General features: G+C 38.2%; 1 protein-coding gene across 14 annotated transcripts in view; it reads left to right on the top strand.

Annotated features, from left to right (window-relative positions):
- The window catches only part of EXOC6 (exocyst complex component 6), a 178,619-nt gene that overhangs the window by 95,368 nt on the left and 63,985 nt on the right, over positions 1–19,266 (top strand). For all 14 annotated transcript variants that reach the window (XR_012160030.1, XM_073353878.1, XM_073353873.1 and 11 more), the window contains 2 exons: positions 145–256; positions 2,012–2,146. Coding sequence is in view for 13 of the 14 variants with exons in the window: in XM_073353878.1 (XP_073209979.1) it covers positions 145–256; positions 2,012–2,146 (247 nt within the window). In the remaining variant the exon portion in view is untranslated. The remainder of the gene's footprint in view (positions 1–144; positions 257–2,011; positions 2,147–19,266) is intronic.

The raw sequence follows: 19,266 nt of genomic DNA, 5'->3' as shown, positions 1-19,266 counted from the left end.
CCACCATAGCAGAGAGGGTTAGTTAATGTTTGTAAACCATGTTGAAGATGCTAAGCATGTGAAGATGTAAAGGTGCTATGTATTTCAATTAAACTATTGTAATGTTAGTATAGGTTTAACTGTATTCAATACTTTGTTTTTCAGTTCAACAGAAATAGACGATATGCTTAGAAAATCTACAAATTTGCTGCTAACAAGAACTTTAAGTAGTTGTTTACAAAATCTCATCAAAAAGCCACACATAGGTTTAACAGAGGTAAGTTACGAAATACATAGCGCAAGGATTTTTTTTTTATATAAGGGACAATTACTGCTAAACATGTTTTCATAAATCCAGCTATATTGTAGTACTAAGCTTTATATCAGGTTAACAAATGTAATAATTTGTTTGGTTTTAAACCGCAAGAAACACTTTTACATATAAATTCAAGAAATAGAAAAGGAGGATGATGTATAGATGTATATTGCCATATGAAAATGACAAAGCTGTAGAGTGTTGGATCTAATGAAATATATGTTTATATGTGGATGCGTATTGAAGGAAGGGTTGCACTGGAAGAGTCCTGTTCAATAAGACATAGGTGTTCAAGGAATGAGTTAAGGGCTCCTGCCTCATTGCACGTTATTCAGTGCAGAGTATTCTTCTGCTGTGTACAAATAGAAGAACATGGTGGAATTTCTTTCTTCATATTTTTAAAAAGAGGAAATAATACACACACACACACACACAGCTGCAAAGTGAAGCAATCAGTTCAAGAAACAACAAAGTTAAGAGTCCCTACACCACGTGTCCTCCTTTTGTGTGTGCATAGCAATAAAATATTTTATTGCATGATCACATACTGTTTTTTCCACAGGACCGCAGCTTCATTCAGTGTGTGTATTGGACTGAAAATGAGACAGGTTTGGAAAGTGAGTTAGTGCTTGTGTACGTGGCAAGTTAGCGTGCAGCAAGCAAGGGGGTGAATATAAAGTTCTTTGGCTAGCTATTCGCTAATATCCCATGTGGGGTGTACTCTAGGATTTTCATTCTGCTGTGTCAGTGACCACATGGGAAGTTAGTGCACAGAAAGCTGGTGTGCTGTAGATCACATCCTGACTTGCGGAGCACTAACTCACTGTGCAGATGAGCTCTTAGTCTGGTGTCTCATTCCCTGCATTATATACTGTGCTATTGTGGCAGCACGGGTCCACTGAAAGCTGATGAATGATATTGCAGTTCAAGGAACTGGGCTGAGGCCATGAGATCTAGGTTCTAGTCTATAATCTCTCTGTGCCTTAGTTGTACATCTGTAAAATAGGCTACTTCCTGAACACTCAGGGATGGTGTGAAGATAAAATCTTTATTGTATGTGAAGTGCTTAGTTGCTAAAATGATTAGGGGCCATAGAAAAGACTATACAGAGAGAGAAGAATCCTTTATATTGGGTAGGGTTTGGCTGCCATCCAGTAATGAGGCATTGGGCCACACCCTGTACAGTGATGGTTTAAGAAATGTTGAAATGCTGTTTCATCCACTAAGCCCTGTCTGTTTTGGGTATTGAACAAGGACCTGGGTCCAGCAGAAAAAGAGTATGTCATATAATACTGGGTCATAGTTTATACACAAGGGTGCAATCTTAATTTTGAAATTTTCTAACTTTTGACTTTCACTTTGTCACCTTAACATTTAATGTAATGCAGAGATTTTTCTGGTATGGAATTATTAATTTGGCTATGGTGATCTTTTTTTAATGGTAACTGTCTTACAATATAAAATGGAATTTCTTTTTAATGAATTGATGGTTATAATTTTTGTTTTTAAATTTTTGACTGTTTGTATGTACACTGTAGTCTGACTTGTAAGCAATATTTGCATTCTGTCTTTAAAATTGGCAGTTATTCAGTTGTATCCTGTAATACTATAATTATCTACTAGCAATGCAGTGGCTGAAAGCAATAACTCTTAAAAAAAAATCAGGTGATATTTGTTGATGCAAGGGCATTTTACTGGATTTTTGGTATTTTGTAGCTGGTGCAAATCATCATAAACACAACACACCTGGAACAAGCCTGTAAATACCTTGAGGACTTCATAACTAACATTACAAATATTTCCCAAGAGACTGTTCACACTGCAAGACTGTATGGTCTTTCCACTTTTAAGGTATGTAATATGTCACCATTTAAATTATGAAGTCTAAAGATCTTTGTATTAAAATCACCATACATTAACTGTAAATAAGAAAAATAAATGAGGGCCCAGAGGGTTCTTACATGTTTTTACATTAACAGTTTCCTAAATGTTGAGAATTAAAGATAAATTATCAGTATTAACAATGAACAGGCAAATGTAGTTTTTCTTTTATGGCATTTTAAATATTAATAGGACATGAAAATGTGTTTGTATGTACATCGAAAGAGCAAACTCTTGCAGATACCCCAAGACTAAGGCATGAACTAATTTGTGGTTTTATTATTTACTGTATTGTAAACTTTAATAGATTGTACTTCTTGTTCTGAAACTAAACATTTTACAGTATAATATCAAACAAACAATAGGTTTGCTCAAAAGGTGTGTGTGTACATATATATATAAAGGTTTGCCTTTTTCTGCTGTAATAGTAGTACTTCATGATATATTTTCAAGCATTCTCACTTAGTAACGTCAAAGAAACAGAATTTAAAAAGTGAAACTGTTGTTGTATAATTACATTTAAACCTGAGAATGAAAACATGGTTCTGATATTGCACTGCTAGAAAACACATTGTTTTGAAGGCTCTTAGGCAACAGCAAGACAGAATGCAGAACTTCACTTACAAAGTTTAGAAATGGTTTATAAAGCAATAATAGTTATATATTTGTCTTTTTAGAATCAGGTTTTACTGAATTTTCATTTAAAATAAGAAATAGTATTCATTCACAATAATATATGTAAAAATGTAATTATATCTGTCTCTATACCACCCTATTTTATTTATACTGATGTCTGTTGGCTAGAATTAAAAGGTTTGAGTCAATTTAATTTAATGATTAGTACTATTCTAAGTGGTGGGGGGAGGGTGGAAAAACTGTGTTGGGGGAAGCTGTGGGCAGGAAAGACTAGTTGATTTCTAAATTCTAATTTTAGCTGATCATATGCATCGGTCTGACCTAATGGTTAGTAAGATTATAATCCTAGAAATCGTTTATTCATAGTGTAAATTGAGGAATGGCTACCATATAGATGTCAGTCTTCTAGCACCAAAAAGAGCTATATATAGAAGGTTAATGAACCACAAATCCAGGCCCAGCACAGATTTTCATTGCAGTTCATCAAGCTAAGGGTTTGTCTACACAGTAGCTGTGAGGGTGCTTCCCAGAATGGGTAGGCAGACATGTTAGCGCTAGTTGAGCTGGCACGCTAAAAATAGCAATGTGCCTGTGGAGGGACAGGCGGTGGCAGAAGCCACCCAGGGGATTGGGCAGGATTGTACTTGAGCAGCTAGCCTGAGCTGCTGTCCATGCCACAATACTCACACTGCTATTTTTAACACGCTACCTGGAGCAGAGCTACTGCACGTCTGTCTAAGCACGCTGGGAAGCACACTCCCAGCTGCTGTGTAGTTATACCCTGAGCCTGTTGTGCGGCATCATGGTTCTGAGCTGTTGCTTCTTCCATTGATTTTGGCAAGGTAATTGTTCAGGAAGGACAACGAGGAGTCCTTGTGGCACCTTAGAGACTAACACATTTATTTGGTCTTAAGCTTTCGTGGGCTAGAACCTACTTCATCAGATGCAGGGAGGACTCTTTGTTGTTTTTGCTGATACAGACTGACATGGCTACCACTCTGAAACCTGTTCAGGAAGGGTTTTATGTAAGGGAATATTATGTTCTTCTGAGTGCTGGTTTCTAGTATCAGGTAAGTACAGTGTTCTAATCTAGACTATAGTAGTTATGGAGCATCCTGACTCACATGTAAAATTGTTGTTTTGTTGGTATTCACATTATGTTAATGCCTAGAGGCCACCAGTCAAGGATCATGGGCCTATTATCTGAGGCGCTGTACAATCATCATAAAAAAATAGTCCCCATTCAAAAGAATCTAGCCATATCCAAGCTACTCTGACAACTTTTATTCTCTATTACAGTACTCATTTTATATGTGGGAGCCCGGTATATTCTGTAACTCTATCCATTGTAGCTTCATGTGTTCATATCTCTTTATTTTTAGTACTTTTACACTCATAAATACGTTTTTGCAGTTTGATCTCTAAAATGTTCAACTAGACAAGAATTCCAAAGCCAGATTAGACTAGAGTTCTGTCTCATCAGATATCTTGCCTCTGGCTGTGGCTACTACCTGACAAATACTTTCTGGAATGTAGGCGGTGGTCAGTTTATTGCACATGTTACTACAAAGTACATATATCAGCACATGAAAAACACCGTTCCACCGGCTTTAAAATACTACTTCACTTCCACTTGCATAACCTTAATTTAAAATTTCTACCTATACAAAGGATGCAATGGGTAAACCAAAATTTCAGGAATGTTGAAAGAGAACAGTCACATCAGAGTCTACAGAATGTCACCGTTGTTATCATCTAATAATGAAATATGCTGTGACTTTGATATCACAACTGTTGCGTACCGCATTACAATTTTGTATGTTCCAAGATAGACATCTGTGACTCCAAATGTAAACCATTCCTAAATTTAAACTGAATATGTGATTTCTGGGATCTATCTCTCTATCAATTGCATACAAAAAAACTGTCTTAAATTATTCAGAAAAAACATGTATGTGATCATGTAATTGAATCATGTATCATAATGCACACACACACAAGGGAGTGTGTAAAATAGAGCAGATTTTGGACTGGAAATAAGCTGAAATTACTTTATTTACTTACAATGGTCAGGATCCTTGCAAGGTTCAGGGGAAAGCTGACCCATAGGAATACAGCTGTTGGTTCTTCTCATAACAATACAGAAAAACAAAAATATATGCATGTATTTCTCACATAATATATATGGGGTCCTTGGAAACAGCTTGAAGGTGTCAAATACATAGGAGCCATATGTTTATTGGTACTTGGGGGGCACAAATCAGGTTGTCACAATAATTTGAATAAGAAGTTGATGAACACAGCATAGACTTGGAGATGCTATTTTAATATGATCAGTTGCCTTGTGGTTTACACTTTTAATTTACAGGTAAAATAACATGCCCTACTGGATTTTAAAATTAAACAATTTCTGTAGAATTTGTAGAAGTTATTAAGTGGATTTATATTAATAATGAGCTTAGCCTTACAATGGAAACATGTCAGGATATGAAAGTCATGTCTTCCTTGAGAATTACATGATGCTATAAATTAAAATGTCATGCTTTGGGTGTATGAGTAATAATCCCATTATAGATCATACCCAATAAACTGCCTCTTTGTAGGTATTGATGGGTTCATATTTGAAGAGAGACAAATTGGAAGATTGCTTATGCCAAATATCTTTGAGGTTTCACCTACCCATTTCTCTGACTTGATCACGCATGTTGGCTGTTATTTTATATTTGTTTTTAATTTTTATTTATAGTTCATGACAAAAGAGTAGATAAAGTACAGTAATCGCATTTAATGTATTTGAATATGTATTAAAATTTACAAATGTCTGTCTGTTGACCAATCTTCCAAATTATAAAGGTCTTTTCTCTCTAGAACTTAAAAAAACCCCCCGAAGAATATAAATTCATCGTAACACTGTGGAAGAAGCAGAGATCTCACCTACATTCAGAGTTACAATTCAGAATAATGGAATGGAAAATCTTCATAGCTACTAATAGCCATCTAGTTAACTAGTTGTCAATTAAAGTTAAAATTACAATTATCTATGCTTTAAACATGGGATCATTTATCTTCTAATATCTTGATACACTTGTATGGAAACTGTGATCTAATAGTTCAGAAGGCGTGCATCTAAAACTTCCCACGGGAAATCATTGAAGAATTCCCAAAACACTAGAAATTCTCCTTTGAGAAATGCCTATATGCCCACTCTTGAGGATAAGTGCACCTTTTTTGGATCAGCTCCTGGCAAAACAGAAAAAGGAAGCAAAGTCAATAGTAGCCGAGGTTCAGATGGAGTCCATACTTTTTCTGCAAGCACCATAGAGTGCCTGCTGCACTGCTGCCAGCTTAATGACCATGGCAGTTATGTACTGATTTTTATGGCAGTTTTCTATGTCTATGAAGAGAAATGGAAAAGGTGGAGAGAGGTCCACGAGAGAGATTTTTTTCTTTGATTCTCTTTTGACAGCTTGTGTGATGGTAGAAAGAGCTGTGAAGTGAGAACTGTATCTGCACTATTCCTATCATGTTTTGATTCTTTGGCAACAGGTATAGTTCTGAAATCCAATACTTAATAATACTTGCCTAATAAATTGTTGACTATTGAAGTAAAAGAGACTTTATTGGGTATAATTTTGAAAGTCATAAAGACTTTGGATGTTTCTCACATTATGTTTAGCCAGACCATAATTTGTAGAGTTTTATTCTGGATAGTCATAGTGTGGTGATGAATTTCCTTGTTATTATATATATTTTGAATAAATATCTCTTTATTGTTTTGTACATCTGCGGGACTGTCTCCCAAAGCATAATAGGTTAACTTTATCAAAGCAGAATTCAAGGATGTTTTAAATTTTATGTATGAACAAATGTACTTCCAAACACATCCTAGCCTAGAAAGATTGTATGGTGAGTTCACATTCTCTCCAGCAAAGGCTGGGTTTGTTTGACGTTATTTTTTGGTATTTACTGGTAATTATTAGGTAACTTAAGCAGTTGCAACTTGAATTTTAGGGATTTAACTATTTATTTATATATATTTTGGTACACCCAAACAAAGGAACAGAATTTCTTAAATGAATGGACTATAAAAGATTAATCCTGTTGAGTAGTTCTGTTTTGTACCTAGATGCAAGACTAAACCTATCCTATTCTAATATCACTTCTGGCACAGATGTTAAAGGATGGGTGAGGTACAATGAGCTCTCATCATTGTAGAACAGTGCATTTATGTTCTTTCCACCTGGAGGCCTGCAATTTTCCCATTAGCTCACATTTGTTCTGCTTGGGGTTTTGTAAGTAGAGTAAAGAGCTAAGGTGAAGAGGGCTCCTGTGCAGTGTGGCCATACCAATTTTGTCTCCCATGTGAGTGTGCACATATATGTGTCTATAGATATATATTATATTGGATATGGATATAGATTCCTCCTTCCAAGTATTTAAATTACCCACTCAATCCAAGCAAGGGCTTTCCATGAATCAAGAGAGAAAAAAATTATCCAGGTGCTTTAATCTGGCCAGGTGAATACAGTTTAATGTTCACCTCAAATTGTCTGCTGATTTCATTCTTGCAATAAACCCTGTTTAACTTTTCTGTGACTCTCTCAAGCTTTATTAGAACCCATCACAGAATTTTTGTGTCTGTGTTTAGTAAGGATATTGGATAAGCATGCTAATCCATTACATTTTGTCCTTCAGGTTTGTTAGTTTATTCCACACTGCATGTTAATTCCTCTATTTTTCTTATTTCTTTGTAGCTTCTTCCTATATTTTAACAATTCTTCTCTGTGAATACCTTATAAAAAGAGATGCCACTTGGCCATGGGCATATTCTAGTTTGTATGGACATATTCATTCATCAGATTTTTATTTGTTTTTTCTGCAGTTAATTTGGGCACAAAACATTTATCCAAATAATTCTGTATTAAAGCAGTTCATTTTGTATATTGTGGGTTTCCTCCCATACATTAACAAGGTGCAAGTCAACTAAGCTTTTAGGAACTCTTATTTTGTTACACATCTCCCTCTCCCTCATCCTTTACAGGAGTGTCTTTAAGAATTGTGGCTGGATGTTTTAGAAAGAATGTAGATAAAACACTGTTATTCAAAGTCAGTGTAAAGGCACCATGCCACCTATTTCTATCTCAGTTTTCTCTGCCTCCTTTGTCCTGGAAGAATTAAGTGCAACCTCAGAGCACAGTACTTTGCTCTAATTCTTTTTCTAAGCTCTTCTTACAACTTTTGTATAGAAGAGAGACAAGAAGACAAGAAATTCAGAAAGAAGAAAATAGGAAGTATGGATACAGGAAAAAGGCGTGAGTGGAATCTTTTGCTGCAGAGGTCCTCAAAGATAAGGGTCCCCAGTCATACAAGAAAATATTCTTCAAGGAACTAGCTGAAAAATCCACCATCTTCATAAGTTCCCTCAGAGTTCTCTGACCTGGCATGTGCCCAGAGTAAAGCAGTCTCCTTGAAGTAATAAGTGTTGTTCTTAAGGCTCAGTTTAGTCTCCCTGAAACACTACCTGGCTTTTCTGTCTGCTCATCCAGCTTTTCATACAACTTGAGAGCTGTTCATCCATTTGTGTCCCTCTTGAGTCCTGGCTGCCATCACAGTTGCCATGGTCCCATTTTTGTTTTCTAGACTCTTTGGGCCTCTGCACTTACAGTGTGATCTTTCCTGCACTTCTGCTGTTACAGGCTGGTTTCCTCCTAACATAAACACTTGTTGCGCTGCCTCTTGTCTGTACTGCCAAAGAAAAGAACTTCATGCTGGTTAGATCCACCTGTGAATCACACTCAGACAGAGTCCTTTCCTATTCTTCCAGATTCATCTCGCGGTCCTTTCCTCCTTACCTCACATATCCCAGCTGAGAGACCATCTGGGTTCACTTCTGATTTGATGTTGCAACTAACACTTCCTGTATGACTGTCTTCATGACTAATTTTGCCTACAAGGACTCTCACTGGCTGGTGAGTGCTCTCATAACCAAATTGTCCAGTGGTTCATTTTCTCTCTCTCTCTGTTGTTGCAGAGTGGGAACTTCTACTCCTCCCCAAACCCAAAGCAGTGTGGATGCTGTTTCCTGCCTAAAGGAACTTTCTCTTCTTCCTTTTGATGGCTGTAGAGTAGACCTTCGGTCACTAAAGAAAATTCTGTCCCACTGCTGCTACTAAGAAAACAGTCTGCCTTAGCAGCTCCAATATGCCCTAGCCTAGTGCTTTCTCTTTTCAATGGAAATGCTATGCCTGTAGCGACAGTGTATTTTAGGAGCTCTTCTTCCCTAGGAGACTAAAGCTGGCACACAGCTGCCCTATTCTTGCCCCTTCTAAGCATCCTTTCTCCTATTTGGTGAGGGCTAAGCAGGCATCCCTTCCCCTATTCGGTGATAAGAGACTAAACTAACTCTTAATCTCAGATAATTTATAACCACCTATTTAGGGCTCCCAAGTATGTTAGGAATGACTGGACTTAAATTATCAAGGAATTATTTTGTGGCAAAAATTGGGGTTTTCTGTCCACAATCTCTGGTAAGAGATGACCATGGACAGCCTCTAAGGTGGTTCCTCTTCCATGGCATAGATTCTCTTCTTTCATTTGTTTGGTCCAGTTCTCACAGTGGTGTTAGCAGATAGGTTTCTGAGAAAATCAGTCTTCTCTTTAGCCACAGTAGTTAACTATAGTGCCTAGTTTAGTCTTGCTTTAGTAAGGAATTCTATAGAAATGTCACTTAACTTAAATATGTAAGTGTTTTGGTTCCTTCAGTTCTGCACTTTGAATTTCTTGATGCTTGAGGTCTATGTGATTTCCCTTACTGTTCTATTTTTGGCTCACAATCTTGAGAACTTGAACATATAAACTCTTCCTCGCTCAGTTCAGAATTATTAGCTGTTAAAGTGCTCTCCTTGGGATGGTTCCCCTTCCAAAATTTATTAGGCTGAGCTGATCATGTTAAACTTCATTACACCAGCTATTTTTTCTATTCTGTTTCTCATTCAAAATTAATTAGCTCAGCCAAGCCCTCTTCAGAGTGTCAAGCAGGCAAGAGAAGGCTTTTAACCTTCAGGAACATATTCATCTAGTGCATATGGGATGATGCCTCTTTTCTCTGTGTCTGAGGTCTGGCTAGCTCTTCAACAGAGAAGGCTGATTACAGTGCCCTGTCATTATTGGGCCCAAACTCTCCATTTTTAAAATTTGGTCTATCTAATTAACTCGTTCACTAAGTCACGTTCGAGCAAAACAGGGATGGAATATATGCTTTGGGCAGCTCCACAAGACAATCCTTCCTAAGTCTTAATGTTTGCTGAATTTGCATAACATAAAGATGGCATCTTAATGTTTGTTGTAGGATGGGGAAGAGAAAATCTAAAACAAGGGGAAATTGTTTATGAAAAATTCTGTTAGTCTTAACCTTCCTCTGCCCATCCTAGATCTCTCTCACCTCTAGTCAGGGATTGCTTCTCAAGTTGTGGTATCTCTTTCAATATTATATTTTTCTGTTTTCCTGCTCTGGAAGTCTTTTGACTGAACTTAGAATTAGGATGGTTGTGTTAGTAACAGTTGCAATTGACAGTTTTTGACAGTTTTCTGATGGGCAAAGCCTTTGCATTTAATGTAAGGACTTTATCATGGTCTCTCACTTTCCCTTTCTTACAATAAACAGAACTTCAGTAATGCAGCGTTGTTGTAGCCATGTTGGTCCCAGGATATTAAAGAGACAAGCTGGATGAGGTAACATATTTGATTGGACCAACTTTTGTTAGTGAGAGAGACAAGCTTTCAAGCTCAAGAGCTCTGTGTAAGCTCGGAAGCTTGTCTCTCTCACCCACAAAAGTTGATCAGATAAAAGATATTATCTCAGCCATCTTGTCTCTAGAACTTCAATCATTAATTTTCCTTATTTTTCTTCACTTCAGTTTTTATCAGTTATCTTTGTTCTTGTGCATATTATGGTCAGGTTCCAGTTTACTAAGTACTCTCACTTATACTGTTTCTGGAGTGTGCACAGTAACTTCAAGGAACACTTATTTATGTGTGTCATCATAATTTTTTCATTTGAGATTTAGACGACGACAATATAACTTCTTGTGTATGGAGCTAGATATACTTCAGTTAATTATCTAGGTGCTCATACTGTGCCTGTCACTGTGGTAGCTAAACACCAGAAAAAAGATCATAGAATTAAATAGAAGCTCAGACAACAAGGTTATAAGATACCCTGTATGGTTTCTCTCCTCCTCGGCATGACATAAAAGTATTATTTTTTCCCCATGGGGAGCCATACTTTAATATAACATACTTCATTTGTACTAGAAAATCCTTTTTTGATTAATCCCTTTTTCTTTTTATGAAAAACTGCAGACACCTCACCAACTTGGCCATTCTGCAATTTGGTATGTACCATTATTATTAAGTACATCTCTTGGAGGCAAATTATATCAGATCCCATACATTTTAAGTGATGAAGAATATCCTTTTCTTTGTTAGTCTTATTGACCCCACTTACATTCCATAAGATCAGTTTATAAGTGCCTCTACCCTATGCATTAAATTTTTAAAAATAAAAATCTCTTCACTGAGGAGGATGTGAGGGAGATTCCCATACCTGACTCATCCTTTTTAGGCAAAAAATCTGAGGAACTGTCCCAGATGGAGACGTCAGGAAGGAATTTTGAAACAAATTGATAAATTAAACTGTAAAAAGTCACCAAGACCAAGAGCTACTAACTGTGGGATGTAACCTAGCGCTTAAATCAGCCTCTGTACCAGATGACTGACTGACAGCTAATGTGATGCCGATTTATTAAAAAAAAAAAAAGCTCCAGAGGCAATCATGGCAATTACAGGCCAGTAAACCTGACTTTAGTATCAGGCAAATTGGTATAAGCTATAGTAAAGAATAGAATTCTCAGACACATAGATGAACATAATTTGTTGGGGAAGAGTCAACATAGCTTTTGTAAATGGAAATCATGTCTCACCAATCTATTAGAATTCTTTGAGGGAGACAACAAACGTGGACAAGGGTGATCCAGTGGATATAGTGTACTTGGACTTTCAGAAAGCCTTTGACATGGTCCTGCACCAAAGACTCTTAAGCAAAATAAGGACTCATAGAATAAGAGTGAAGATCCTCTCAGGGATCAGTAATTGGTTAAAAGATAGTAAACAAAGGGTAGGAATAAATGGCCAGTTTTCACAGTGGAGAGAGGTAAATATTGAGGTTCTTCAAGGATCTATACTGGGACCTGTGCTGTTCAACATGTTCATAAATGATCTGGAAAATGGGGTAAACAGTGAGGTGGCAAAGTCGGACAACAATACAAAATTACTCAAAATAGTTAAGCCCAAAGCAGACTGCAAAGAATTATAGAAATCTCACAAAACTGGGTGACTGGGCAAGAAAATGGCGGATGAAATTCAGTGGGGATAAATGCAAAGTAATGCACATTGGAAAACATAATCCCAACTATACATACAAAATGATGGGGTCTAAATTAGCTGTTACCACTCAAAAAAGAGATCTTGGACGCATTGTGGATAGTTCTTTGAAAATGTCCGCTCAGTGTACAGCGGCAGTAAAAAAAAAAAAAAAAAACTAACAATGTTAGAAACAGTTAGGAAAGGAACAGATAATAAGGCAGAAAATATCATAATTCCACTATATATGCCCATATTTTGAATGCCACATGCAGTTCCGGTGGCCCCATCTCAAAAAAGATATATTTGAATTGGAAAAAGTATAGTGAAGGGCAACAAAAATGATTAGGAATATGGAACAGCTTCCAGATGAGGAGACTGGAACTGTTCAGCTTGGAAAAGAGATGACTGGCGGGGGGGTTTATGATACAGCTCTATAAAATCATGAATGGTCTGGAGAAAGTGTTTAAGGAAGTATTATTTACTCCTTCACATAACACAAGAACTAGGGGTCATCCAATGAAATTAATAGGCAGTAGGTTTAAAACAAAGTACTTCTTCACACAGCATACAGTCAATCTGTGGAACTCATTTCCAGGGGATGTTGTGAAGGCCAAAAGTATAAGAGGGTTCAAAAATGAATTATATAAGTTTATGGAGGGTAGGTCAATCTATGGCTATTAGCCAAGATGGTCAGGGACACAACCCGATGCTCTGGGTGTCCCTAAACCTCTGGCTGCCAGGGGATGGATCTCTTGATAAATTACCCTGTTCTCTTCACTCTCTCTGAAGCATCTGTAACTGGCCACTGTTGGAAGATGGACTGAGCCAGATGGACCATTGGTCTGACTCAGAATGGCCATTCTTATGTTCTTAAAATTTATTCCATTTTTAACCTTTTAGAGGTTTGCCTATTTTCCCCCATGATATCACTTTAATGTATATCTTATTTAATTTTTTTAGACAGTGTTTCATTCAGACACTAGGTGAGAGGTTCAGTCTGGTTTAGACAAGATAGAGATATAAAAAAGGGTGTCATCAGCATATTGAAACCTATGTCCCCCAACTAACGGATTGTCTACACTGAGAAGTTACAGGTTTCAGAGTAGCAGCCATGTTAGTCTGTATCCGCAAAAAGAAAAGGAGGACTTGTGGCACCTTAGAGACTAACAAATTTATTTGAGCATAAGCTTTCATGAGCTGCTTTATTTCAGATTATTATAATCCAGTAAATTAAAGTAATTCAGAATAAGGCACTCTTATTCCAGAATGCAGCATCCACACAGGGAGTTAATCAGGAGCTATTTCAGAATAAATCCCCATGTAGGTAGGTCCTAAACTTCCTAATGGCCTCATTCAAATGTTGAAGGGCATGTTGATAAAATGGACTCCTACATGTATAGTATAGTATACATGTGGTACTATGGAAGAGTTGCCCCCTGGGGCCTCTCTCAAAGAAAGGAGCACAGTCATTGAAGAAATCAGTCCTTCCCATCAAACTCACTGTTCTGATGGCAGGTAGGAGTTTTGGGAGCTCCCAGAAGTCCCTTGTTAAAATTCTGTTACCAAATGAAAGGGAAAGTTGAGGTGATTTTGCCCCATTACTAAACACTGGTAAGCCATGTCTTTTTGATTTATCCCTTGGGATCACAGTAGTACTTCTGAAAACTAAACTTTTGCTTTTGGAGTGGGCTGGATTACCCCAAAAGGCTGGTGTGTTCAATATTTTTCCTGGGTGAGAATGTGGAGCCCTTTGTTATTAAAATATTGGCAGCACATGATTGCTATTGTAACTTTATAATCAAAGCAAAATAGATGGGTGTAACCAAAATCTGGCTACAGGACAAAAAGGGGGACTGGTGCTGTCACTGTTTAAATAGACCTGTGCCAGCTGTTTGGATCCAGTTAGCAGGTGGTAGAGAACAACCAATCCCTCAGTGTCTGCTTTTTTTCAAACAATCAATCACACTAGGCTCAGGAAGCTCACTCCTGCAGGAGTTAATGTACAGTTCTTGTTGTTACAGATTGTTATGAATTAAATAAAAAGATCAAGTAAAGGTTTATCATTAACTGATGATTTAACAGTCCTATCAATCCACAAAATAGTAAATGCCAGTATAATACTTTGACATTTTAACAAGTTGCTAGACTCTTAAATGTCAAATTAGGAGATCTGTTTGATGCTTTTACAGGTTGCTTTGATCATAAAATGCCATTTTAGGATAATCTTTCATTTGACATTTTTACACATTCAGTAAATGCTTTTCCTCCTTTAAAAGTTCCCCAAGGAAACTCTAGGCAAAGAACTGTAAATGAAAGAGAAATTAAGATTCTCAGTTTATATACCTTATATTCTAATGATTAAGAATAAGGGAATTATGCAGGGAATAAGATAGTAAATTTAGTTGCATGTCAGTTGATTGATATAATCTGACAATTTAATACCTTTGTAAATAAGTGTGTACATTTACCTTAGTTGCTGTTACTTGTTTTTGTTAGGGTTTTTATTTCCTACACCTGAATAGCCCATATAAGTTTTGGGCAAAATTGTATATCACATTGTTCAATGTCATGTGATGATACAACAAAAGACCATATTGGCATGTTCTAAAATAGGGCCTAATCCTGTTTCTTTTTAAATCAGTGGGAGTTTTGCTGCCAACTTGAATATTGGTTTGTCTGACTTGACCAGTCTGGGCCTGAATGGAGGAAGAGTAAATACTGTATGACTACAAGCAAGAGTGTAGAATTAAAAGTGCCATAGAATATTTAGTTACGAATTTCCTGATATGTTAAAGAGTTAAAACATAAATCAAATTATTCTTTTCGTGGAACCAGTGAGATTCTATCAATGTTCAGAGAAAATTTTTGTTGTAATGAAAATCTACATATGTACAAGTTAGAGCTTCTTTCTCTTTCATCCCTGAGCATCTTTGCAGACCTGAGGAACAGTACAGAGTCATCATTCATTCCTGTCCATGGCTTGTTCTTCCATTAACCCCAGCCTGGGCCCTGCGTATGATGTCCCACCATCTAGTCAGTGGTTGGCCTCTTGGTTGAACTGACCTTGGCTGTGCTTGCATTATTTACTTTGGCATCCTGTTATCTGCTTGTGTTCTGCAGTGTCCCCACCACTGTAATCTTTTCAACTGTAATCAACCCTGTACCCTGATTTCACATCCTACTCTCCTTCTAACTTTTCATTTGTGTTAAAATCATTCCACTTTATATCCACCGTCTTTCAAAGAACTCTTCATCTCCTCTACATCCAGCCTTTTGATGTTTCATTTAATGCAGCTGCTTCCAGACCACAGAGTAATACTGTTAGTATGCTGGTTTGATAAATTTTCAGTTTAGTATATATAATGTTTGTTTCAGTCCATAACTTCACCCATTTCTGTGCAGCACTTCTAGCTAAAGCACATTTCCTTGTAACCTCATCCTTGATGGAACTGTCCTCACTGATCAAGTGTCCTAGGTACTCACAAGAATCTACTTGTTATATGACTTAGCTGTTGCGCTTTATCTATTGTCCCTTTCCCAAGATGCAACCACTTAGTCATTTTGGCATTTATAGTAAGCTGAAGTTGACTACACCAATTTTTCAATAGTGTGAAGAGTATCATCATCAATGCAAACATGTCTGTCAGTTCTGCAATGTCATCTGCACAAGCTAAGGAGCTTAACTCTAGATCAGCAGTGGGCATGTGGCCCGTCAGGGTAATCCACTGGCAGGCCACGAGACCATTTGTTTACATTGACTGTCCGCAGGCATGGCTGCCCGCAGCTCCCAGTGGCCGCAGTTCACTGTTTCCGGCCAATGGGAGCTGCGGGAAGGAGCGCAGGCTGCAGGGATGTGCGGGACGCCGCTTCCCACAGCTCCCATTGGCCAGGAACGGCAAACCGCAGCCACTGGGAGCTGCGGGCGGCCAGTGTAAACAAACTGTCTTGTGGCCTGCCAGTGGATTACCCTGACGGGCCACGTGTGGGCCACCATTTGCCCACCACTGCTCTAGATCATCCAGTGTCACACCGTCCGACTTGTCTAATGCTCTTAATGTCCATTTTAATAACATGATGAAAAGTGATTCCGTGCCCTCTTGTCTTGCACCAAACTTTGACTTGAACCAGTTGCTTTAATTCCCACCAATTCTTATGGCATTGCAGGAATCTTTGTACCTAGCTTTTATAACTGCAATTCTTTTATCTGGAACTCCATATGATTGTGCTGTTTTCCATAATGCTTTCTTTCAAACTGAATCAAATGCCTTTGTAAAGTCAATGAAAACAGCAAACATCTTAAATTTCCATTTTTGCTTTTTTTCATCAACTAAGGCCAGGTCTGAAACGGTACTGTTTCTCACTTACTTCTTCCTCTAAAATTGTCTTTAATCTGTTGACAATTACTTTCATCATGATTTTTCCGGATCCCAACCATAAGCTTATACCTCTATTGTTGTTGTATCAGTAGGATCTCCTTTCTTCACAATTGGTACAATTATTATTTTTAGACAGTCATCTGGTACCTCCTGTTACTCCCATACCTCCTTTATGGTTTTCTAGTACTTTTATATCATTGTCCTGCCAGTTTTTAGCAGCTCAGCTATTTTATTGTCTGTTCCTGAAGTAGCAAGTTAGAGCAGCCTTACTAAATTCTACTTGCCCATTCATCTGGCACAAATACACACCCACACACACGCACACGTCAAATTTAGAGGCAAGTAAATATAATTCCAATGTTGCCTAATTTCAGAGTAACACATTTTTGGCTCCTGCTGGAGCTAGTCTCACAATTATGTGAGAAGCTCCAGCTTTAATTCAGTTTTCAGATTACTCAGGAAGAAAAACTCTCAGGCTGTCTTCCCCACTTCCTCACCTTTTGGGAAAGAGCAGCCAATCACAGCTACAGCAGTAGACAGACAGAGTTCTCTTCCCATTCCCTCAGGAGGGGGAAGAAGAAGCAGCAGGTGCCATTCTGCAAGAAAGGAAAGAGGAGGTGAGAGCAGAAAGAACCCAGTAGCAGTGGGCAGCTCTCTACGCCTCCCCTCCTGTGAAAAAATATATCCGTTCCCCTGTATCATCCCTGTCCCTCTCCTTCTCTCTAATATTATAACCCCAGGTCTGGGAATCAGGAGAAGACCAGTCCCTTGGAGTTGCCTTTCCCCCCCAGGTATAGCAGAGTGGGCAGGCATGAAGGACCTGTGAGCTACATGCCCCTACCACCCCCAGGCCAATGAGAGAGGGGATAAAAATCCCTGGGGAGCTTCCCTCCCCCCAGGCCTGGTAAGGGGTACGGTACCTCCAAAGTTGCAGGAGGAATATAGTTGAGCTGGGAGGAAAAGGGCACATGTGAGGCTGGGGGGCAAAATTATATGAAATTATTGTGTGGCCCTGTGGGTGGAGTTAACGTGGAAGCTGGGGCACCAAACTGATGTAGTCCACCAGAAGGAGCATCGTTCCAAAGATGAGAACAGGCACAAATACCTCTCTTCAAAAAGGAGGCAAACAGCCTCCCGTAAGGCTCACTTCTCTAAACCTAAGACCCTAATTTTGGTCATCCAGGGGGTTTCCGTTTTGGTGTAGAGACCTTTCTGAGGGATCGGCACTGGACTCGCTTGTCATCGAGAGGCTACAGGATGTTATTGCCAAACCACCCTTCAGTGCAGATTGCAAGACCAGGCAGGGCATGCCTGACAGAACTGCCCCACTACTGGAAGATGTGTATTCATTTTCCTCTTCCTCAGAAGAACATAGCAAAATTTCCTTCCCTGGGCATAGCCCCTAATCCCCATGGTGGCACAATGTGAGTTTTGCAGAAAGTAGTGGGAAGAATCCTTGAGGGTTACCAGGGCCATTTGTTGTGTTTGAACTGGTGAAGGGACAACTCACATCCTCTTACACATCTCCAAGCAAATAGGCAACTGCTTGTTAGTCACAAATAGTGGAATCTGTGTGAACAATAACTCGAAGAAGAAAGAGCAGTTACATACCCTGCAGTAACTATGGGATTTTGAGATGTACATGCAAATTCCGCAACCTGCCTTCCATCCCTGCTAATCAGAGACTGCTCTTATGGGATTTTAATTGGCAAAGGAACTGAGGCACTTGAGGCCACTCCACTTTATGCCCTCGGCTTTGTGGGATGAGAGGTAATTCAGGGTACAGGCATGGCCCTACTGGACGCTGTTATTTGAAAAGAATCTGGTCTTGCCTACATGGGGTGCATATGCACCAAGAGTAGAATCTGTGTGGACAACATATCTCAAAGAGCCACCGGTTCCTCACCCATACACCTGAGATGTATGAGAGGTTCAGGTGCTATGTGGGACATGACCTGCTCTGGGATTTATCTTATCTATTTAACTGACTCCTATCAGCATAGTATCTGAGCACCTCATAATCTTTAATATATTCATCATTACAATGTCCCTGTGAAGTAAGAAATTGCTGTTATCCCACAAAAAAATTGATATTGCTGAGGACGGATTGATAATGAGTGGTGTGTTCTGAAACCTGGTGTGTTATACTGTAATTTATGAAGAGGAAATGCATATTCATAAAATGTGCATTTTTTTATTATTTAGGATGTATATTGTTAATGTAAAATCTTGTGATTCCTGGATGTTCAGCCATAACAGATATGATAATTAGGTTTTTTATCAGTTTTCTTTGTAAAGGTACGCAAATAAATTTGTTCCTGGTCTGGTAAATTTTCATTATATGTTTCCAAAACGGAGTTAAAGATTTCCACTGACTGATTTTTGATTCTGACTCCAAGTCTCCTGGATGAATCTGAAGAATACTGATGTTGCTCTACAGCGAGATTCATTTTTCAACACTTTTATAGTACACATAACCATAGTATCTGAAAAACCATATTCAGGATGGTACTATGTTGATATTAAAAAAAAAATTTACAAAATCAAGGATTTAATTTAAGTTGCCACTGGCAATGTTGTGCTTTCAAGCCACAAGTTACAGCATGGATTTAAAAACTAGTCAATGTTTTACTTGATTCCCAAAAAGTCATATGC

This window comes from Lepidochelys kempii, chromosome 7, assembly GCF_965140265.1.
Source record: "Lepidochelys kempii isolate rLepKem1 chromosome 7, rLepKem1.hap2, whole genome shotgun sequence".
Classification (NCBI taxonomy): domain Eukaryota; kingdom Metazoa; phylum Chordata; order Testudines; family Cheloniidae; genus Lepidochelys; species Lepidochelys kempii.
The sequence above is the reverse complement of the archived record's forward strand: the minus strand, read 5'-3'. Positions and strand labels throughout refer to the sequence as shown.